The following is a 24,565-nucleotide window of genomic DNA, read 5'->3' on the forward strand; positions in this document are numbered from 1 at the left end:
TAGGCCAAATCCATTCTCATAATTTAAGGTTGGCTAATTAATTAAAGCGAGATTAGTCATAGACATTTTAGAAAGTTTTGACAGCATTTCTGTCCGTTACTTAGATTCGGCATAATCATGTTGACGCGTCGATTTCCATCAGATTGCAGATATTAAGCACCAATGAGCTTGGCCAGTACTAGAGGGGTGACCATTTCGATATACTAGGTGTGGGGGACAGCACTACTGTCAAAGAAAACGTAAGGCGCCTCCTTCCATACACTAGTCTATGGGAGACCATTGGGCAAACTCAAAAACCCACTTCCATCTCCCGATCAGGGTAATGTGAGGTCATGGAAACCAAGTGACTGGTGTAATAGAAGTAAAAAATAATTCTGGTCAGTTTCATATCTCATTGTGCCTGGAAGATCATCTCTTTGAGTACAATGGTCAAAACAATCGCCCAGTATGAACACTTCTCGGACAGAAAGAAATTGCAACGTCTGTACAACTGCAAAAAGGAAAAAATAAAATAAAATAAATAAATACTATGGCAATACATCAAACACTTTTGAGAAACAGCATGAATGGAGTTGTGGATGATGAGCAACAATTAATTAATGAATGCCTTGAGGGAGAAAGATAGATATAGAGTCAATGCCGTCAATGTCTGTACCAGGCAGGACACATCTTGAGTAAATGAATCATTTACTTGTTTTCATGAAATACAATTACAACCCTCATATGGAAAACCTGTCTGAAAATTGTTTTTTTGGTCCCCCAACAAAAGGAGGATGGACCTGTAAATTCACCCTTGTCCATCTGTCCGCACTTCTCAATAACTACGCCTTGGAATCTTTTGAAATTTTACACAAACATTAAACAGAATATGGGTAAAAAAAAAAAAATAACAAAACGGATTTTCCGGAAAACTTCGGTTGCCCCCCATAAGGGTGCGTTTCGGGTTAAAATGGCTAAAATTGACACTTTTGTGCTTATTAAAAAAAATGATGTCTTGGATTTTTATAAAACTTTCTGAAAAGTTGTAACTAACTGATTTCTATATAATTTTGTTTGTCTATACTTCGTGATAACGCTTGGGTGTGCCCCAGGGACTCTTTTAGGGCTAATAAAAACACTCCATTTTTCGGACTATTTTACCATATTTGTGCAAAATTTTCTGTGTATGCCTATTAGCAGTTTTGCATGGTGCTGAACTCATATATAAATATGTTAAGGCCTTGGGGACTTTTGGGGCTAAATGGGGGAGAGGGGAGCAAATTAGTCATTTTTTATGCCTCGTTCACTGTGCACAGGGGACCATACATGCTTCACTTGTTTAAGTTGAAATCTGAAATTGTTTTAGTTTAGGCATGCAAGGTTTTCGGATTGTAGTTAGTGCTTAACTGAAAGGAGTTCAAAGGTTATGACGTTGGTCAACACCGACTTAACATTTAGTTTTCATCCCATTAACGAATCCCTCTCTCAAGAAATTGGGCATTCTTTAGAAGTCCAGTTATTGTGAATCAGAGATTATTCAAAAGTTTGAATCATCGAAAATCCAACAATTTTTTATATTGGTTTAAGAAGCGGAAATAAAGCTTATGTTGAATCAGCCTCGGTTGTAACGTCTGTTTTACATGTTGGCATGTGTTGAACGGCTTTTAGTAATTGACTTCCGAACTAATATATCCCTGGTCTGGTTTATTATGTATTCCTCTTTTCCTCAAATCTATGCCTACCTCTTTCCACTGTCCCTGATATCTCAACTGTTATACATCCAAAAACTCAATAACTCTCATCAATTCTTTCAATATAGACATATCAATGAAGTCTTCTGTCCTGTGCACATCTCCCTATATTATACAGATTAATCTTTCTGTGGTTATCAGATAGTTACATACATAGTATAATTCTCGTGTTTTTTTTTTGTTTTTTTCTCGATACAATTGATTGGTCGAATGTAAAACGTATGCCAAGAACCGTAGACTTCTGGAAATCCCTTCCATCTGCCTGTTTTTCTCCTCCCTGTGACCTTTATCTTCTTTTATTCTCCAATACTATTGCTACACTATCCTTTTGATTACTGTACACACAATAACCCTTATCCTCGAGTGGCCATTGGACCTTGATAAGTAGTGAACTCCATGAAAAAAAAAAAGTTTCAAACTTTGAAGTAATTTGAGAAAAAAAATAATTAGTTTGTTTCTTTAAGATATAATAATGGATTTAGTTATCTCGAGATCACCCTCCGATTCAGTCGTGTATTAAATTGCATTTTATTGTCCTGAAGAACATAATCTCAAAAAGTACTTGGCTATTCAAAATCAAATATTGATTTACTAGCCTGCAATTTATCGATGACCATATATAAGAATCAGACTTGCTTTTTTTATTATAAGGATACTTTTTTCTGAAATGAGGTGTTATTTACTTGTTGAGGATGGTTATTCTGACTTTGGTTATTATATTTACAACATTTTATCTGCTATGCACTCTGACCTTCGTTGTGAGATATTTTTGATAGTGAAAGCCTTTCATTATACACTTAATCCATCTATGTATCTCATGATTTTCGATATGTAATATCATCAATATTCGTCTGCTGTTTTACATACTGTAGCATCACAGACAAATCTTTCTCGTGTAAAAAGATGGCTTACACACGCAATGTCATATAGTTGTAACATAATACAAAGCTGTATCGACTTTATAGTTTTCCTAGTCCATAGGTTGTTGAAAACCTCTCCGTGACATGGCAAAAAACATATTTGCAGACTATTTCTTAAAAAAGAAGTCTGCTAAAGTTTGGTTATGTCCATTACTTTATTTAGTAGTACTCTTCAAATTAAGTCCTAACAGTGAAATAGTGGCAATAATTAAAGGGAGATTACTCAGTTTTCTACATTCGTATTGTTTGAATTAATTTTGTTATCCTTTTTTTCTTTGTCAGGCTGAAGATTCTAAATGCCGATCCAATGGACTCTGGTATGTATACCTGCATTGCCTACAATAATTTTGGACATAAAAATACGACAGGAAAACTCAAAGTTAAAGATGGTAAGTCTAATAAAAATTTCTGAATTTATTCAACCAATCATGTTTGTTTTTCGATTTATGGCATTTTTTTTTCATTTTAGAAATGTTTAAAAATACGTATTTGACGCTTGTATTAACCCATTAGCTCATACTATTCTATAAAAAGAACGCCAAATAATATTTTTTTAAATCCATAAGATTTATAGATCTATGCCTATCTCTTAACTGTCCTTGCTATCTTAATTGTTATACATCTAAAAACTCATCAATTCTTTTAATATAGACATACCATTCAAGTCTCCTGTCCTGTGCACATATCCCTATATTTATAATTACTGTGAACAAAGGATAAAATTCATCTATATTCATTGTTAGAACCCTCTTAAAAGTTCTTGTGAAATTTGCTAAAATTTTATTGGTTCAATGATATACGAACTTAGATTTAGACTATCAAATTGTATGCATGTATTGCAAGTTTCGTATAAAATTATTACTTATGAATTCATGCACAAAAGTGAATGCAAAGAAAATATTCAGTGTGTTTTTACTTATGATCGAGTTTTCGCACAAATATGTTGAAACAATGCCGTCCTATATATCTATATATATATATATATATATATATATATATATATATATATAACGACATTGTTCAGTCTTGTCAAACTACGGATATCCACTGAAGGATGCTTACACCTAAAATTATTGTGGCAAGAGTTGCGCAATCTCTAACCACACCTCTCCTGAGTCAGTATTGTTTTAATTCAAGTTGCAATTATATGTAAGTTCAGGGCAACAGGAAACAATGCCAAGATCCCACCCCAACACAGTAGAGATCCCTAGATATAAAAGATCTTTCTACTCCAGTAGTTTCTTCCCCAGAACCGCTAGACTCTGGAATTCCATTCCAGGTCCCTGCTTCCCTAACTGTACTGACATGCAGAAGTTCAAGTGTAACGTGAACCGACATCTTTCTGCCCTAATCCCAACATAGTGCCCCAGTAGTTGCTGCCCCTGATAGTAGCCCCCTACACCAAAGTGGCAATGTGTCTTGTTTGGGGTGAAAATGTAATTAAAAAAAAAAGCGGAGAGCACATACAGCGCCTAGTATTTCCAAATCGTCACCCATCTGGTACTGGTTCGGCTGATCATTACTTAACTTTATTGACCTTGTGAGAACCTGTGTATCAGTGTGATCATGCAGAATGTAATTGCTAAGCAGAATAAACAAAGACGATGTCAAAATGAGTCTTGCAATAAATGTAATATAACATGCAGCCGCATCAGAGATTGAACTCAACTATAAGTTTGTAGTGTAATTCAAATCTTGTCGGTAGCTGAATACTTGATACTTCGCTAGGGCTATCAAGGGTATTTTTATCGTAATGCCATCACTAGATGGGTTACCTACCATGGCTTAAGAGAGGCCCATCTATCCTTGAGAGAAAGATAGCCCATGCCAGTTTCCCAACCTGGTATTTTACCTCACAGTACATACAGCATCTCGCCTTCCGAAATGGTCACCCATCTGGTACTGGTCAGGCTTGACGTTGCTTAACTTTGGTGATCTGGTGAGAACCGGTGTGTTGACATGATTGTGCAATAGTAAGTCATTAATTTATTGTCAAAAGTGCAATGTCACTTTTTTAACTGCTTTGCTTCTTATTATATTGTATAAATTTTATCTTGAATGTTTAGCATCTTGATGTTGAAGATATATCATACGTATTCAGTGTCTTGTGTACAGGAGTGTCAATATTTGGCTTTCTAAATAAAATTAAAAATAAAACTCTTCTTTTCAATTTGTCTATTTTAACTTATTTTTAATCATTACACAAAGTTTCAACTCAATAGTAAAGAAATGTGGATGTCCTAGGACTTAGTGGTTTAAAAGTAGGCTGTTGTGTAGATTTTCTAGCTTTGCTTACGAATTTTTTTTTTTTCTAATTCAGAATATTCCTCCAAAAAGACGATGACAGATCTGATTCCAGGTAAGTGAAATGTTTTGATTCGACATTTTTAAATGTCATTCTAATAAACCAGACATTGATCTCTCAATATCACATTGTAATGAAATAAGCCGAGCCACATCTATTTTGCGAAAGGAATAAAAATGTCTACGAGGCGCAGAAGAAACGGACTATCAGTTCCTGTGTCGAACCTTGCTTGTTAAACGAAAATTTAATGTTTGCTGTTTTGCAGCACACCAACGCTTTTTATTTGATGCCAATACATAGTGCAATTGCTTGTTTAAACAGCAAAACAGAAAAGATCAGTGCTTAGCCTAAACAAATGCTGACACTGTTTCAAACCGGATAGAATAGATTTAGTTTTATTCCTATATTAACTTAGCTAGAATATGATTGACGTCATAAGGCCCCCTTTTTAGTTTTTGTTCCTACCCTCCCTTTCTCTCATGTTTTTGGTTTGGTTTGATAATCCCCATTCCAAGATTAGATGACAGATTTGCTACTTTGTCACAGATGTCACCCCTCTTTTAAGGACTTTGAATAAAGTAATGAGGGAGGATTATATCTTTTTCCGACTGGAAAACCTGCTTATCTGCTACAGTTTCTAGTGGGGAGGGGCAGTTTATACTAATAAACCATATTTTACATTGTAAATACCTCATTTGTCTTTTTTTTATGTACAATTTTTTTATCCCCCCAACTCCCCACATCATATTTATATTGTCATCTCGATTTTTAAGATGTTTTTTTCAACTAATGCATTCGTGGAGTAATTCTGGTGTTGTAGTGAAAGAAACTAGTTAAATAAATATTAGATAGGTCATCATTAACCCCATCTCCTTTTTAGGCCTTGTGCCATATTAATGCATTCGTGGAGTAATTCTGTTGTAGTGAAAGAAACTAGTTAAATTAATATTAGATAGGTCATCATTAACCCCATCTCCTTTATATTAATGCGTTTTTTGTATTAAATATTTCCTAATAAATATTTAGCCTCTTTACTATACCAAAAATATTGCAACATGAAATTTTCATTTTATTTACAGAACTTTCTGGAAAGCAAACCCCGTTAACGCCTACTGGTTCAAGTTCTGAAGAGAGGTAAGATATTTTTCCATCTTCATAAAATTGTAAAACTTAAAAAATATAATTTATTTTCAAACAAAATAACCAAAAGGGAAATTTTAATCAAACTCCTATTGAAGGTTTTCTTTATCCTTATGTAGGATATTAATGTTTGGTTGAAACCTAGCAAATTCTTTAAGGCGTAGTTATGTCCCTTTGATCAACAGAGTGACTACCCTTTGGAAGAATTGCATTCTGGGACAGCAGATCGTTGGCTATTGTTGCTTGGAGTATGGAGGAAGCTTCAGGTAGCCACAACTTTATCACACGTCCAGCATTTCCAGTTATCATCCTATTTGTGCAGCCATAACTTTTTTCTTCTTATTATTTTTCGCTTACATCGTATACACGCACCATTTGGGAGCAATGCATTTAGTTTTAATTTTATTATATCTGATGTCACAATGACTCTTTCGTGCCAAATTTGGTGCCATTCTTACCAATAGTTTGTAGTCTATAAATAGTTAGAATTGAAATTCAGTAGTAGTATATTAATTACAATTTATTTTCCCCCTTTTTTCAATTTGCTTATTTTGTTTGTTTTGTTTTTTTGTTGCGATGGGGCATCCTACTGGATGCCAGACATTCATTTACCTACTATTTCAGAAACTCCAAGCGAGAGATTTTAAGATTGTAACCATGACTTTAAGCAGATTTTTTGCATCTCGCTTACACTTGGTTCACCGGGTAAATTCACCAGGTAGTTTTTGGAAATTTTTTTTCATAAGTCTGGTTGCCCTTATATTTACTGAAATTATAGCAATTTTCCTAAGATTTCAAATTCTTTTCATGTCGTACATAATACTGTTGTATTTGCTTATCTGTCGGAGAGTCTTCTACTCTGATAGTGTCTACTCTTAAACTGATAGATTTTGAAACTCCCTCCATGCTTCTAGCTGTACTAACATGCAGAAGTTTAAACGAAATGTGAACATATCTTGCTGCTCAACTGGCTATATAGGATGTCTCCGTAGACATGGTCCTTAATACATAATATCCCCTTACATCTCGATGGCAATGTGTAATTTGGAGTGGATATGAATTTTTTTTTTTTTTTTTTTTTTTGTTTAAAGTAGTTGGAATTAGTATTATAGTAATCACAAAATAATTACTAGAATGCGACAAGCCATGACAGGCAAATAAAATTATTGGTAATATTTTGTTTTCTTTAACGTAATTTTAATCATCTCGGAAATCCTCTTTTTATAGCAAAAGAAAATGTCATTCGGTACATGTGAGAGTCTGACAACTTCCGGTTGGAAGTTTAAAATGGGAACTTCTACGCTGCATGCATTTTTTTAAATTGTAACTATCTCGTGGTCTTAAAACATATTAGCGTGGCTGAATTTAACTGGATTTTAACTGGCACACTAGAGACTTAACCCAACGTTAAACCAGTAAGAAAAACTCCACTAGTTTAGTAAACGTATGGTTTTTATACATGAATCGTTCCAAAAATAGGCATCCTGTTTTAAACTAAAAAAACTAAAACGTTGAAGAACTATGAAGACGGGAGTGGTACCATTAAAACGAACGTCCTTTTGTTCTCCAGAATTTTATAAAAGTCCAGAGCGTGCTGTGTCACTCACATCTCGGTTGCCACTCTGAAATCGGCGAACCCATCTTCTGACTATGCTGGGTCATCAATTGCTTGACTTTGTGAAAGTTCAACAGGCGCCGGTGAATGTTAAATGGTTCAATTCTTCTGCATGGAGAAATTTGACACTCGTTTACGACAGATGTTTTTTTAGTGTCTAACACTATCAATATCTGCAACAGATGAAACTTACAGCTCATGAATGCACGAGCTCAGTCATCATAACAGGGCAATTTGTAATGCTCTCGCACAGAATAAAAAAAATAGGAGACATTACTTTTGGAACGTCCCTTGTAGATATTTTTTATTATTATATTTACAATTACATACATAAAAATGATACATTCAATGAACTACTGGGATTTATCCCAATAGTATAGCGTTATAGCCAATACTCTGGAATCATGGTTTCAAATATCGTGAGGTTCGGCAAAACTGATGAGCTTTAGCAGACGAAACATTGACCTTTTCTTTTTTTCTTTACCTTTTCCATTTACCTTGTTTTCTTTGCAGTAATTTTAACTATGTTCAGAAATTGTCCTCTAATGGTATAAACGAGTATCATTCGGTGCATCTTACGATATAAACGAGTATCATTCGGTGCATCTTACGATATAAACGAGTATCATTCGGTGCATCTTACGATATAAACGAGTATCATTCGGTGCATCTTACGATATAAACGAGTATCATTCGGTGCATCTTACGATATAAACGAGCATCATTCGGTGCATCTGTCGATATAAACGAATATCATTCGGTGCATCTTACGATATAAACGAATATCATTCGGTGCATCTTACGATATAAACGAATATCATTCGGTGCATCTTACGATACAAACGAATATCATTCAGTGCATCTTACGATACAAACGAATATCATTCGGTGCATCTTACGATACAAACGAATATCATTCGGTGCATCTTACGATACAAACGAATATCATTCGGTGCATCTTACGATATAAACGAATATCATTCGGTGCATCTTACGATATAAACGAATATCATTCGGTGCATCTTACGATATAAACGAGTATCATTCGGTGCATCTTACGATATAAACGAATATCATTCGGTGCATCTTACGATATAAACGAATATCATTCGGTGCATCTTACGATATAAACGAATATCATTCGGTGCATCTTACGATATAAACGAATATCATTCGGTGCATCTTACGATATAAACGAATATCATTCGGTGCATCTTACGATATAAACGAATATCATTCGGTGCATCTGTCGATATAAACGAATATCATTCGGTGCATCTGTCGATATAAACGAATATCATTCGGTGCATCTGTCGATATAAACGAATATCATTCGGTGCATCTTACGATATAAACGAATATCATTCGGTGCATCTTACGATATAAACGAATATCATTCGGTGCATCTTACGATATAAACGAATATCATTCGGTGCATCTTACGATATAAACGAATATCATTCGGTGCATCTTACGATATAAACGAATATCATTCGGTGCATCTTACGATATAAACGAATATCATTTAGTGAACGAATATCATTCAGTGCATCTTACGATATAAACGAATGTCATTCGGGTCATGTGAAAGACTGAAAACTTCCGGTTGGAAATATTAAAATGAGAACGTTTGCACTGTTCTTTCAAAATATTTTTATTTGTTTTCTTTCTTTATTTCAGCCATGGTAAAGGATCCTGTCTTCTTTTTCAAGGAATCCCCTGCGCCAAATTCTTGGCTAACAAAAGTGTCTACGTATCGGATAAGAATGATCTGGTTGAGATCGAAAAGGCTTACACAGGTAAGACATTACTTTTGTCGGTTATAGTCAAGATAGTCTGTTCCTTTTGACTTCCGGTTTTTTGTTGTCCATTTGGCTGGATAATTAGATATGATCAGTAGGACAGGAAAACCATATTTAACATAGGGAAAGCGAGGGTCTTTCACGTTATTGAGAAAAAGATAATCATAACCAAAAGGCACCGTTACTTTTGCGATAGGAGAAAATAGATTAACTAAAATAAATTTTTAGGTTACCTTTAAAATCTTTCAAAACACAAATAGTGTGTAGAGGTTTTAGAGTCATTTTCTTAACAAGATCATCCAGGGTGACCGGAGAAGCATAACAGTGAACAGAAATTAGTTATAGCCAAGATTGTGTACTCTTTGACTTCCGGTTTGTGCTCCACAAATGTCAGGATGGTGACAAGCAGGATGTGGTCCCTTCCGATTAATGATTATCTTTTTCTTAGATAACGTGAAAGACCCTCTTTTGCTCATGTTAAGAATGGCTTCCTTGCCCGCTTGACAAGGAAAACTTAAAGGGAGGGTAATGGCATTGACGCTGTTTTACAATTTGTCACTGTGTAGAGGGAAACAACTCTCGTTTACTAAGAGATTCGTTCATTTTTTTTTTCATCTCCTAATTTAGGACGCGATATTTCATTAAAATCAAAACATTAAGAAAAAAAAAGTTGCGACGAATGTTTTTTAATGTACCAATGTTGATAACGTTAATAATAAAGAATGTAGTCATCACGCGATTATTAGGAGAAAACCAAGGAACCCACGATATTTCCATTAGATAAAAAACATTTAAAAAAAGAAGTTCGACAACTTTTTTTCTTAATTAAAAAGTAAATGTTATGGTTAGGTTTGGAAACACTCCTGAATTGTGCATATACCCACCTTCTCATGAGAGCCTAAAATCTTATGGAAGACCCATCCAACCAAAAAAATCTCCGGCGAACATCCATTGGCATCATCTACTGTCAAAGCAAGAGGTGTTCAGTTTACAGGCCATTGTTTTAGAGCAGTAAATGAAGTTATTCTTTCCCTACTTCTGTGGGATCCTACGATCCATGCCAGAAGTAGAATCCTCATATATCGAGTGGTCATTGTAAGGGATGCTGATATTGAAAGGCAGGACCTGGAAGCAGTCATGTATGACCGAGAATGTGAAAGCTATCATCTTGATTACGGTCAGAAGATGATAATATTGGTTATGCTCACAGACGATTGGTTGATGGTAATATTTTGCTATTGAATAGTCACATAGAAAAGGGAGTGTGTATAAAAAGACTGAGAGATAATAGAAAATAAGGAAAAATGCTATGGTGGAGATTGGGTAGTTTATGCAATTCACGGCGTCGGAAATAAACATACATTAAGAACAGTTGAATAAAATGTATTGAACATTACTTTATATTGAGGACGAATCCATAAATGTTTCTTATATTTTTTTGTTTGTTTTGTTCTAATTTTCAGTTGCAGTGACGATGATTGGCCAATCAAATGACCTTTCCCCCAACTGTCACAAATTTGCTATTTTGTCGCTCTGTTACCATGCTTTCCCGCTCTGCGACACAACAAGCAGTGTGCCAAAGGCCCGCTTGCTCTGCAAAGATGAATGCCGCATCCTACGAGAAGACATTTGCAAGATGGAATATAAGCTTGCCAAAGAGCATCCGCTTATAGGTGAGTATCCTCCGTATTCTCCTTACGAATTATATCTCTTTGGGGTTTTCCCTTATCAAGCTTTACAAGCAATTCAGGTCGTTGGGAAGTATTTTTATAGGGAGTGTCAAGAAAACCAATTTTGTTGCTGAAGATGATCATGATGAGGATTCATTTCGTATGAATCAGTTTATTGTTAGCATTCATTTCCCCAATATCTTTCTGATTAGAATTCTTTCTATAAAGACACTGGCTATTTAAGAAAGAGACCATATGAAGGTTGCCATCATGTCTAAGTTAAAATGTTTCTTTGAAATGAATTGGATTCAGACTTGGTACACCTAGTTGTCAGTCTGTGTTATTACACGCAATACAGATTTCTATGTTGGGAGATGGGTTTGCATAAAACTAATAAAAAAATATATCAGCAAGTTGAAATAAGCATTTTGCATTGTAATATTTCTGTACGTGTTATTTATCCATTCAAACAAAAATTTTACTCGTTAAAAACGATATTTGATGTATGATTACTATTTCCTGTTAATTTCAGTGTTATGTGACCAGTAGTTTAAGAGTTTATCAGTTTACGCACGTATACATACATCTGTTTTATTTATATAGAAGGGGTATAGTGTATTAGTTACAAACGCGGTTTTGAGATAAACGTTTCGGGTTCAGGTTCTGTCAGACACCTCCCTCACTCTCACTACTACGCTTTGTTGTTCTTCTTCCATTAGATTGACAAAGATCATCGGAAGTGGGGATCATCATCGGTGAGTGTGATGATGACTGATAAGCTCAATCCACGCTTGAAAAGTTTTGCTGCAGTGAGAACAAGGAATAGTAGCAGATGTTGGCGGCTTCAAAGCATAATTCTTTCAGTCCTGCCTGCATTTCTCTGGAGAAACTTTCCTGTCACTTTCATATTAGCAGGCAATATCGCGAACAGCGAGCTACCACTTGGTCCAATCTGAAACTGTCTGTTCCCATGACATTTGTTTCATATTGAAAGCCTTCAGTGATGCTTTTACAGGGTCTTTTAACCGTTTGCTGTAGCCGCAATGAGAGCACTTGCTATGCTGGAGCTTCCCAAACAGAAATTTCTTGGCTATTCTGTAGTCTGACATGCGGTCTTCATGAGCAGCCAGCAAAGGTGGGTTTTCACCAGGATGGTAGGTAAGCTGGGAAGCCTGACACGAGTGAGAATTTCTGTGTATGGTATGCTTTTCTGTCAGCTTATACCAAATTGTTGCCTAAGCCTGGTGGTATGGATACGATTTTGTTTTTGGGCGTGGCGTTGGTAGCTGATCCACAACGCACATCCATAGAGTAGGGTGGTGTGTATGACGGGTTTTTAGAGCTTCACACCAAAATAAGATATGAATAATATATCCTTCCTTTCTTTCTGCTGTTGACTCAGTAAATAAAAGAAAACAAAAGGAAAACAATTTTGTATAATTTTTCTTCTTCTCCTTGTTCTAATTTTCCTTTATTCGGTTTTACAGGGGAAAAGATTTTACCTATATGCGAAGACTTGGCAGAACCAGGTACAAAGGAAGCAGCCAATTGTATTGACATCGGCGTTCGAAATGAAACACGTGGTAAGTTAAATTATGGAAATTTTACTTCTGCTTTTTAAACATTAGCAGGATCTGTTGAAATTCCACGGAATGAGAAATATATTTAATCAACAAATATGCTTTGATAAAGCTGATATCTTTACGGATAGTGCAAAAAATAAGTTTTTGAACAGAAAAACTAACAACATGCTGTGTATATCAGTTTCTTAACATTTCTATAAAAATAATAGTGTCTATTGTATTTTCAATATAGAACTGACCCAAATGAGATAAACTAAGAAAATAATATTGTGCTACATAGTTCAATACAAATAATAAAATCACATTGTAAGAGACACTATTTAATTTAGTCCTTCAGTCCAGCACCTTTTGACAGACCATGTTTTTTGCCCCTGATTATTTTGAATATCTTTTTTTACACAACGTTTTGCTGACATTTTTCTTTGAAGAACCACTGTATGTCAAAATTACTAGCATTACCTTTTTCAAACCATTGCAACAATAATCATATATTATGTTATTCGAAAACGAGACTACATCAAAGGGAGGTTGCTTTCGTAGTCTTGTCCAAGATTGACAGATTTGGCCTTTTTAAAGCCAAATTTCGTGAATTTGGCCTTTTTAAAAGTAGTTTGACCTTCAAAAATTTGTATTTGGCCTTTTTTTCAAAGCGTAACGTACGGACCAACTAAGAAGGGAACAAGCAGATTATTATATAGATGTATTAAACACAGACATCACAATATTATTATGCCATCTTTGTTTAAAATGAAACATACTTATCTAAGTACTTTAATATAATATAGTTTCAGAATATCTTTTTGCAGATCTCCAAAACCCTCTTAAAAGCTTGTGACATATTTCTATTCTGTGGACATCCGATGCGAACACAGACCCCATGATATAATCGTACGAACTTTGGAAAAACACATGCTGCATTTTGAAAAGCTCATTCATTTCAAAAATTTTTTTTACATTAATCGAAACAAATTAAGCGCAAGGTCATTCAAATGTATGGGAAGGGAAGTTTATGGTCATTCTTATTACTGTACTTTATGCCACTGTCTAAGATTATCCTAGCTAGTCTTCAATAACCATAATATCACGTTCCCTCCAAGGATCGTCCCACTTAAGATTCCCAAATCATTTTTTCTTTTAATAAATATATATGTATATAAATTCTTTAGGGTAAAAAATAATTCCAGTGCATCGTGGAGTGGGGAAAACAAAAAACGTAAACTACACTTTGATCCAAACCTGGTGGTCAAAAAAGTGCATTTTAGTTGAAGTTTGTATTTAACACAACAACGAAAACAAATAAGGTTTTTTTTTTAAATAACTTTTATTTGCATTTTATTTAACAACAATCTAAAATATTCAATGTGCTAACAAGTAAGCAAGATTATCAAACCTTTAGTATCATTATTTGATTTGGTATTTTTCGTATAGTGTGTTACAATGTTTTTGGCGTGGTTGTGTTGGGTATGATCAAAGATTTCGAGGATTAGATGAACCAATCATGTACCAGAATTGCTGTATCAAATATACTGAATCTCTGAATTGTTATTAAAAAAGCTTTTGATTTTGACATAAATGGATCACTGCTGATCTTGACTGGATTAATATTACTACAGTAGAACCCCGCGATACGGTGGCCCTAGGATACGGTTTCGAGAGTTCAAGGTGGCAGCATGAAAAAAAGACGAATTTTGTGCGAGAGGCGTCTTTCGTTTTTTTGGGCGTTGTCTCTGCGTGAGTTCGTTGTCCGTTAAAAGAGGAAGAAAAAGAAAAGTACTACTGCTGCTTGGGTGAAATCGAACGACTCGTGAAAGAGGAAAAAACTTTTGTGTGAGCCAAGTACAACGGTGAGAGTTGCGGTAGTGAATCGAGGAGAAGAAGATCAGGCCCTTTTTTTTCTCTTTTTTTTTTTTTTTTTTTTTTTTTGGTACTTGTGCAGAATTTGAACCAGACGTAATTAAGTGGCCGCTCGGCTTTGCTCGGAACATAACGCTAACCACCGGCTTTCGCCGAGCGTTGCCGATTATCAAAGCGTAACATAGCTACTCAAGGCAAATACTGAAAAAAAAAAAGTTTAAATATAATAAAATCACAAGAAAAAAAACATCTAAATATAATAAAATCACAAAAAAAAACAGTTAAATATAATAAAATCACAAAAAACAGTTAAATATAATAAAATCACAAAAAACAGTTAAATATAATAAAATCACAAAAAAAAAAAATATAACGAAAATAACAAAGAAACCACGGCTTTTATTCTTGTAACAATTTGTTTTTTTAACTTTCAGCCGTTTTTTTTTTCTTTTATCAAACAAACTTGAAACAATGTAATTTAATTTTTTTTTTTCAGCTGCTGCGCATAATTGTTATAATGGAAGTGGTAACAGCTATCGTGGAACAGTCAGCACAACTCAGTCAGGCTATGAATGTCAAAAGTGGACTTCTGATACGCCATATGCTCACCATTTTAAGCCAACACAGTACCCCGAGCTTGGTAAGTCAAACTTAATGCACTACGGTGGAACGAGTCTTTTATTCCAGGTTGGTTGTTTTGCAGCATATCAACCCTTTTCATGTTATTTAATGCCGAATCCAGTGATTTTGAAGAAAAAGGTTTTTTTTTAATAAGAATATGTTTTTTTCAAGTTGGTTTCTATTTAACCCATAGTTGGGACCCTAACAGTTACTACCACTCTGGGTCAGAGTGGACCTGGGAGCAATGACAATTAAAGGGTGGCTCCACACTCCCCAAAGCCCACAAGCAACTCTGTTCCGTCTGCCTGCTTCCCACCTGACTACAACTTGGATGTGTTCAAGTCCAACGTTAACAAATTCCTAATGAACCGCCCCTTAAGTAAACACTTCATCAAATCTCCACACTAACGTAATGTACTTGCAATAACTCTTATCCCTGAGTGGCTTCCGGGCCTTGATAAGTGGTGACCACTGTGTAAAAATAAAAAAGAAGCATGGGCCTCACCATCGGATATAGTTTAAGGTCATATCCAGGACCTCTTTTATTCCAGTTTCTACGAGGGGTGTTCCAAAAGTAATACCTCCTATTTTTTTATTCCGCCTGAGTAGATCAGAAGGGATTGCAAACTAAATTGCTATTATTACTGAACTCATGCATTTATGGCCTGAAAATTCCATATCTCTGTTGCTGATATTGACGATGTGAGACTAAGAAAACAACTCGTCATGGACTCGCAGCAGAAGTAGAAATGCGTCATTGAATTCCTCCATACAAAAAAAAATGAACCAATTAACATTCACTAGCGCTTGTTGAACGTTTATGAAAACGATGCAGTTGATGTCAGCATAGTTAGAAGATGGGTTTGTCGATTTCAGAGTGGCGACAGAGATGTGAGTGACAAAATGTGCTCGGGACCTTCATTCACAGCCACCACCCAATTGATGGCAAAAATTACACTGAGAATGGGGGTTACTATGTAGAAAAATAAATTCTGGAGCACAAAAGGGCGCTCGTTATAATGGTACTGCTCTTCCCCGGATCAAATACAACTAAAACAGTGTTTGTTGACATGCAGTAAATTGTTCCACGGATAAATACGCATGTTTCTCTTTTTTTCTTTTTTATGTTATGGAATTTTTGTGGAGATTAATTCACAGGAGACGTTTTACAATTATATAATGTTGCTCGTTTATTTTCTGATGAATAGAATTGTATTTTTCTTGTCATTCTTTGGCGTCTGCAGCGCATTACAATAAACGCAGGTGTTTATGATAATGTATACCAAATAGTGATGGGACGATTCCAATATTTTTCCCGATTCCGATACATTTATCAACTCCGATTCTTTTTAAATCATTAAATATTTTGCCATATATTTTTTTTCGGAAGAGTGGGGCGATTATCATAAATACCCGAGTAATATGTACGTACATTTGCAGAAACGTAAAAACACGCTCGTGGGTAGTAGGTATCTATAAATTTTAGTTTTACTGGTAGTTTAAAATATGTAAATATTTACTATTTTACTAGCGGCGGAGGGGGGTGTCCGACTTTGCCCGGTCGTAAAATACGCTTAAATATGAAATTTTAATTTGTCCAGATTTAGTATATATTATAGAGTCATGATTTCAAAAGTAAAAAAAAGTATTTGAATCGAAACCGAAAGCAAAACTGTAGCATTCAAAGCTGGTGACGTTACCACTGTACAATGTAACACGCATATGAACTGATTAAAAAGAAACTAAGATGAATATACAAAATCTATTATGATTTTTTTTTTCAATTTTGACCCCTTAAAAACTATTTTAACCGGCTAAAGACCCATAAAAGAACAGTATATAAAAAATCCAATCATTTGAGGGCTCCTAGCGCCGCTCTGCGACTTTTAGTTTCGGTATAGATAGAGTTTGAAAATATGGAGACAGATATAGTGAGTTTTATAAATTAGATTTATTATATTATTAATAGTGCATGTAATATAAAATTATGTTTTAAACAAAGGTAAAAGTGAAACGATTAAAAGAATCGTTTTTGGCATTGGAACATGTAACACATTTTCCAATTCTGATATCGATTCAGATAGTCAAATGTTCTGATTTTTTTTCGATTCCCGAAGACTAATACTGAGTGTAGAAGATAAACGAAATATATGAATTCGAGTCATTTTTTTATTTGTAAATGTTAACTTGATTTAATTCAAAACTTTTACACGATGATCTAATCTGTGGAACCATATTCCATAATATATTTCAAGGTAAAACCTCTTTATCAAATAGGCGTTTTAAATTTAAAACTCATGTGAAATACTGTTTTGTATTGCATTACTGCAGTAAATTTAAGAATGACGTTGTACACAATAGACATAAAAGTTTTAATTCTGAATTAATTCCTGTGAAATTGATTTATTACTTTTTTTTATGTTATTTGGTGTGTGTCAGATGAATTGTTTGTTTACATGATTTGTTTTGTGAAAAATCATTGTGAAAATCCTTAAACCAGAAGATCGTACTTTACCCGTTTCTGTTTTCTCTCCACAGGAGATCACAACTACTGCCGCAACCCTGGTAACACCGATCATGGTCCTTGGTGTTTTACCATGAACGAACAAGTGAAAAAAGAACGATGCAACATTCCTCGTTGTGGTAAGTTTATTCATCAAAACACTGTCCCTCTTCTCACCGCCCCAATCCTTGTTTTTAGCATCGAATATCGAAAAAGCCTTGCGCCAGAAAACACCAGCTTGACTATCAGATGATGAAATCAAGATTTGAACCTTATGAGTTGCGGAACAAACGACTGATTTTCAGATGAGTAATTATCACGCCAGATATTAAGAATATATATAGGAGAGATCAGAGGATGATAAAAGACCGTGATGCAACAAAATATTAGAGAGTATAATAGACAAATAGACAAACAGACAACAAAAAACACAAGAGAGTACAGATATAATTTAGCTATTACTAAGCATGCGGATTTTTCATTTTGTATCTTATGCTCTTTCCATGAATGTTTCTGTATATCAAATCAAAAATAAAACTATACTTATGTAAATGCTGGTGCTACCAGATCAGGCTGCCTATTGGCTTCCTGAGACGAAACGCACCTACATCGATTTCTGTTTTTGTTTTCTATTCTCTTTTGTAAAACTTAATTATGTTCTACAAAAACAAAATAAAAACAACAGCCCCCTCCCCTTCCCCCCTCCTTTTTTCCTTCTCTACTTCCCGGTTGACCCTGTCGGCAGGGCATTAGAATACGCCGACTGTTCCCCCTGCAGAGGGTAAAAGTCCCTCAACGGGGCTACCTGTTGGCCGTGGGTGGCAACCCGTGATGCCTAGGAAAAGGATCCTGGTGGCTGAGCAACCGATGCCTAGGGAAAATAAAGGTACCTGTAGCAACACTCTACTTTGGCCTTGTACTAGGCTAGACGGGCGGTTGGAGAGGCCCGATCCAACCAATCGGCTAGTCATGTCAAGCCCTAACACTTACACTGAAAATGTCAATTATAACATCTAAATAAAATTTAAAAAAAAAAAAAAACTTAATCCAAAGATAATACATTTCATTACTACAAACATAGACAAACCAGTTAAGTGTTAGAAGGCGATGGCAAGGGCCAATCAATTGATGAGACAAAAACCACACAACTGCTCCCTAACGAACGTTTCTATCAAACTGGGAAAGAAGAAACTAAAGGAGGAAACAGGAAATGATGGAACAAACTCAATCAATTGAGTATATCTCTTTTGTATCCCTGGGATGAAAGGGCGAATGGGTTTCCCCCCTTACATCTCCCAATTTCGGGCTCCGAGGAGGGTGGGGAGCAAAAGAGATGAAAATCTAAACAAACTTCTATGGATATAATAAACCCAAACAAAAAACCCAGAAACCAAAAAAATACTACAAAATCGAAAAGAACCCACTCTGACGTAACCAGCTCAGACAGTGAACAAGAATATAACTATGAAATAATTGATAAAGAAAAATATCCAAGATTCATAGTAATCGAAACCTTGGAAGGAAAAAAGATCAGCGATCTATCTCCATTCCTAATCGAAAAAATTCTGTCTCAAAACAGCAACCCAAAAACAGCAAAAAAAATGAAAAATGGCAATCTACTTGTCACAGTCGACAACTATAAAGACGCAAAAAACATCTTAGAGATGGAAAAATTCCATATCTATAAATGCAAAAGTTATGCTCACGAAAGACTAAACACATCAAAAGGTGTTATAAAAAGCCATGAATTAAGCTTGGCTACAGCAGAAGAAATAGAAAATGCCCTAAGAAAACAGGGAGTAATCGATCACGTCCGAATAAACATAAAAAGGAATGGTCAAACCATACCTACAAAAACCTACATACTAACTTTCAATACACCAAAAATTCCCAAAGAAATAAAAATCGGATACACAATAGAAAAAGTAGAACAATATATACCAGCCCCTCTGAGATGTTATAAGTGTCATAAATATGGACATAGCAGAGAAGCATGCAAAGGACAGAAAGTATGTGGAAAATGTGGCTTAAAAGAACCTAACCATACTGAAAGTGAATGCCCAAACGAAACAAAATGCCCAAATTGCCAAGAAAAACACCCAGCATACTCTAAAATATGCAAAATCTACACAAAAGAAAAAGAAATAGCCGAAATAAAATACAAACAAAATGTGCCCTTTCCTGAAGCAAGGAAAATAGCAAGCTCTCGAGAAAAAATAAACACTTACGCAGACATTACAAAAACTTCAAACCAAACAACCCAAAACCAAGACCTACTTAAACTAATCTCCGAACTCAAAAATTTAATTGAAACTTTAAAAACTAACCAAAACGAAAACAAGAAACAAATATCAGTATCTTTGAAAACTCAGTCAAATGACCTAAAACAAGTCCCAAAGAGCAAAAAAGAACCCGAACAGCAAAAACCACAAATAAACCGTGAAAGATCCAAATCACGTACAAGGACAAAAGCAGAAGGTAAAAACACAATATCTGGAAAGATGGAAACAGAACGGGAAAACACAAATCCTCTTTCCAAAAACCAAAGTAAACAAAAAACAGAGACAATATTAATCGAAAATGAAAACAAATTTGAATTGATTGAAATCGAGAGTCACAGGAAAAAATCTAGCTCCAAAAACAGAACTGATCAGGAAGAGAAAATGGAGACTGAGGAACCAAGCAGTTCAAGTAAACACAAAGCAAAAACCACTCAAATCACAACAAACCAATAGAATAATAGATATAAAAACCTAAACAAAAACCAAACAGAAAAAAAAAAGGAAAAAAAATTAATAATTAAACGAACTTATGGAAATGAATAAAAACATCATACAGTGGAACTGCAGAGGCATAAAACCAAACTACGAAGAAATCAAACATATAATAGCACAATATGACCCCAGCATAATCAGCCTACAGGAAACTCTTCTAAAAGAAACGGACACCATCAACTTCAAAGGATACCACATCTACAATCAAACAAACAGATCACAAGCAGATAATCGACCCACAGGTGGCACTTCAATTATAATAAAAAAACAGATACCACATATAAAATTACAACTCCAAACAAACCTTCAAACAATAGCAATTAAAGTTACACTTCACCGACCAATAACCATTTGTTCAATATACATTCCACCTAAACATAAACTAAACAAAACCGAAATTGAAGATCTTATAACACAACTCCCCATACCTTTTATATTAATGGGGGACTTCAACGCCCATAACAAAATGTGGGGAAGTGAGAATATTAATCAAAATGGGAAAACCATTGAATCATTACTGGAATCACCCGAAGTAACTATATTTAATGACAAAACACACACATACCTTCACCCAGGCACAGGAACGACATCAGCTATCGACCTAACACTATGCTCCCCCACAATATTTATGGACTTCCAATGGGAGGTACATAACGACCAGTGTGGCAGCGATCACTTCCCAATTTTTCTCAAAACCCAAGAACCTACAACAGAAGAATCAAAACCAAAATGGCAAATTAATAAAGCTAACTGGACTGAATTTAGCAAACTTTGCACAAATCTAATTAATCAAGAAATAGTTAACAAACCAGATCCTATGTTAGCTTTCACCAATACACTAAACGAAATAGCAACCAAGACAATCCCAAAATCTTCCACCAAACCACACCCAAAATCAACGCCATGGTTCACAATAGAATGTAAGCAAGCAATAACCAACAGGAAAAAAATGCTAAAACACTTCAAACAACATCCTACAAAACCCAACCTTCAAAAATACCTACAAGCACGAGCAAAAGCACGCTATATTATAAAAAAAAGCAAAAAAGAAACCTGGCAAAACTATATTTCCAAATTGAACAACAACACGCCATCAAAAAAAACATGGGAAATAATAAGAAAAATAACTGGAAAAAAACTTGGAACACCAATAAATAATATAAATACACCAAATGGTAGACAAACTATAGACAAAAAAGAAATAGCAAACATAATCGCAAATGAATTCAGCCAAAACTCATCATCCAACCACTACTCCCCCAAATTCCAAAAATACAAAAACAACGCAGAAAAAGAAAAACTCAATTTCACATCCAATAACAAAGAATACTATAACACCTCTTTCACTATAACAGAACTAAAAAATGCAATTCATAAAAGTAAAGATACAGCTACTGGTCCAGACGACATCCACTATCAATTTCTAAAACACATGCCAGACACATCTCTCAACATTCTCTTACAGATAATTAACAAAATATGGTGGACTAACAATTTTCCAAAACACTGGCTCGACTCCAATATCATCCCAATTCCTAAAGCAGGAAAAGATCATTCCAACCCTACCAATTATCGTCCTATCGCCTTAACAAGCTGTATATGCAAAACAACAGAAAGGATGGTCAATACAAGACTAATGTGGCATTTAGAAAAATATAACCTCATTTCTACGCACCAAAGTGGATTTAGACAAAATCAAGGTACTAATGACCAACTTATTCGGCTAGAAACATATATTCGTAACGGTCTAATAAGAAACCACCACGTGGTCTCAATCTTTTTTGATATCGAAAAGGCGTATGACACCACGTGGAGATATGGAATCTTGAAAGATATTCATAATATGGGAATCAGAGGAAACCTAGCAAAATTTATCCAAGAATTCCTATCCCACAGAACATTTAAAGTATGCTTAGGAAATACAACATCAGATCAACACACACAAGAAACAGGGGTACCACAGGGTAGCGTACTATCTGCCACCCTTTTTCTAATTAAAATCAACAGTATAATCGAAAATGTTAACATGGGATTCGAAAAAACACTATTTGTTGATGACTTTTCAATAACTTACTCATCACCAAATATGCCAACTATTGAAAGACAAATGCAACATTGCCTTAACAAAATAGACCTTTGGGTTAACCAAAATGGATTTAAAATGTCCAAAAGCAAAACCACATGTATCCACTTTTGTAGGAAACGAAAATACCACCTTGACCCACAGCTCAAACTAGATGGGCAACCAATACCAGTAGTACAACACACCAAATTTCTAGGGATCATTTTAGACAACAAACTAAACTTCAAGGAGCACATTAACAAATTAAAACAAAAATGCTTAAAAGCAATAAATATCTTAAAAATAGTATCAAAACTAGATTGGGGAGCAGATCAAGCTACAATGCTCAAAATATATCGCTCACATATCAGATCCAAACTGGATTATGGTTGTGCCATATACAGCTCTACTTACAAATCCTACAAAAACAAACTACTAACAATACAGAATCAAAGTTTAAGACTCAGCCTGGGAGCCTACCGAACTTCTCCAATGGAAAGCCTTCATGTAGAAGCCCAAGAACTACCCCTGCACTTAAGATGGAAAAAACTAGCGTTACAATACGCAACAAAACTACAAACCAACCCCGAAAACCCAACATACAAAACTACCTTCAACTTACAATGTACAAACTCTTATTCAAGGAAACCAAAAAGTATACCCTCCTTTGGACACAGAATTAAAGAAATAATACATCAAATCAATGAAAACCCCGACAATATAATTACTCAGAAAACAAACGACAGACCCCCATGGACATTACACAAACCAGAAACCGACATAACACTTACTACTTACAAGAAAAACATTACAAATAATATAACAAACAGAAGCAACTTTGGAGAACTAAGAGAAAAATATGCAGAATACATAGAAATATACACCGATGGGTCTAAAACTATAAACGGAACAAGCGCAGCATGCACAGATGGACAAAATCAATATCAAATAAGACTGCCCAACGAGGCTTCAATATATACAGCCGAACTGCAGGCCATCAAAATAGCTCTCAAACACATCAAAGACATCAACGAACAAAAAGCCATAATATATACAGACTCCCTATCCTGTATCATGGCCCTTGAAGTAAAATCTAAACATCCTTTTATCACAGAAATTATACAAGAATACAATGAAATAATCGAAAAAAACAATAAAAAAATTATAATAGCCTGGATACCAAGTCATGTCGGCATCTCAGGAAATGAAAAAGCAGACAAACTGGCTAAAGAAGCCACAAACCACCAAATGGAAAAAATTAAAATACCACACACAGACCTAAAAAGAAAAATCAACGAATATATAGAAAACATGTGGCAAGAGGAATGGAACAAATGCACTGCAAACAAATTGCATGAACATCAACCAATAATTAAAAACGAAAAACAAAAAATTTTTAAAGGAAGAAGAGAAGAAATTGTACTAAACCGAATAAGAATCGGACATACAAAATTAACTCATTCCTACCTAATCAAAGCGGAGGAAACACCAAATTGCACACTCTGCAACCAACAACTAACAATTAAACATCTACTGACAGAATGTAGAAAACACAAACACACTCAGAAGAAATATTTTAAAACAACAAACATTAGAAAAGTGTTCCAGGAAGTGGAACCCCAACAAATCATAAACTATTTAAAAGAAACAAATGTATTCAAACTCCTATAAAGCAAACAAGTAAAATTCAGTTTAGAAAAACAAATCTCTTACAACTAAAACAATTTTTCAGAAAACCTAAAACATCTTGCTTCAAAAGATAAACTTTTTCAAGAAACTTAAAAAATTTTTACAAGAAACTGAAAATCTATTATACCAACAAAACTTTTTTGGCATTAAATGACTCTTAGAGGTTGAAATGCCGTTAAACAAATATACTCACTCACTCACTCACTTATGTAAATGTATAGCTTGATTTTTTTTTTTTTGTATACAGAAACCTTCTTTGTTAGTTCCTAAATATTTCTTCCCTCCAAATGTTGATAT

General features: G+C 34.8%; 1 protein-coding gene across 6 annotated transcripts in view; it reads left to right on the forward strand.

Moving 5' to 3' along the window:
* LOC145299148 (inactive tyrosine-protein kinase transmembrane receptor ROR1-like) overlaps positions 1-24,565 on the forward strand; it is a 1,518,258-nt gene that overhangs the window by 1,473,984 nt on the left and 19,709 nt on the right. For all 6 annotated transcript variants that reach the window (XM_080144380.1, XM_080144378.1, XM_080144381.1 and 3 more), the window contains 8 exons: positions 2,933-3,039; positions 4,971-5,009; positions 6,035-6,089; positions 9,391-9,509; positions 10,976-11,185; positions 12,670-12,765; positions 15,116-15,259; positions 17,779-17,883. In XM_080144380.1, the coding sequence (XP_080000506.1) occupies positions 2,933-3,039; positions 4,971-5,009; positions 6,035-6,089; positions 9,391-9,509; positions 10,976-11,185; positions 12,670-12,765; positions 15,116-15,259; positions 17,779-17,883 (875 nt within the window). The remainder of the gene's footprint in view (positions 1-2,932; positions 3,040-4,970; positions 5,010-6,034; positions 6,090-9,390; positions 9,510-10,975; positions 11,186-12,669; positions 12,766-15,115; positions 15,260-17,778; positions 17,884-24,565) is intronic.

Source organism: Euprymna scolopes, chromosome 2 (genome assembly GCF_053919585.1).
Source record: "Euprymna scolopes isolate OS-2025 chromosome 2, ASM5391958v1, whole genome shotgun sequence".
NCBI lineage: Eukaryota > Metazoa > Mollusca > Cephalopoda > Sepiida > Sepiolidae > Euprymna > Euprymna scolopes.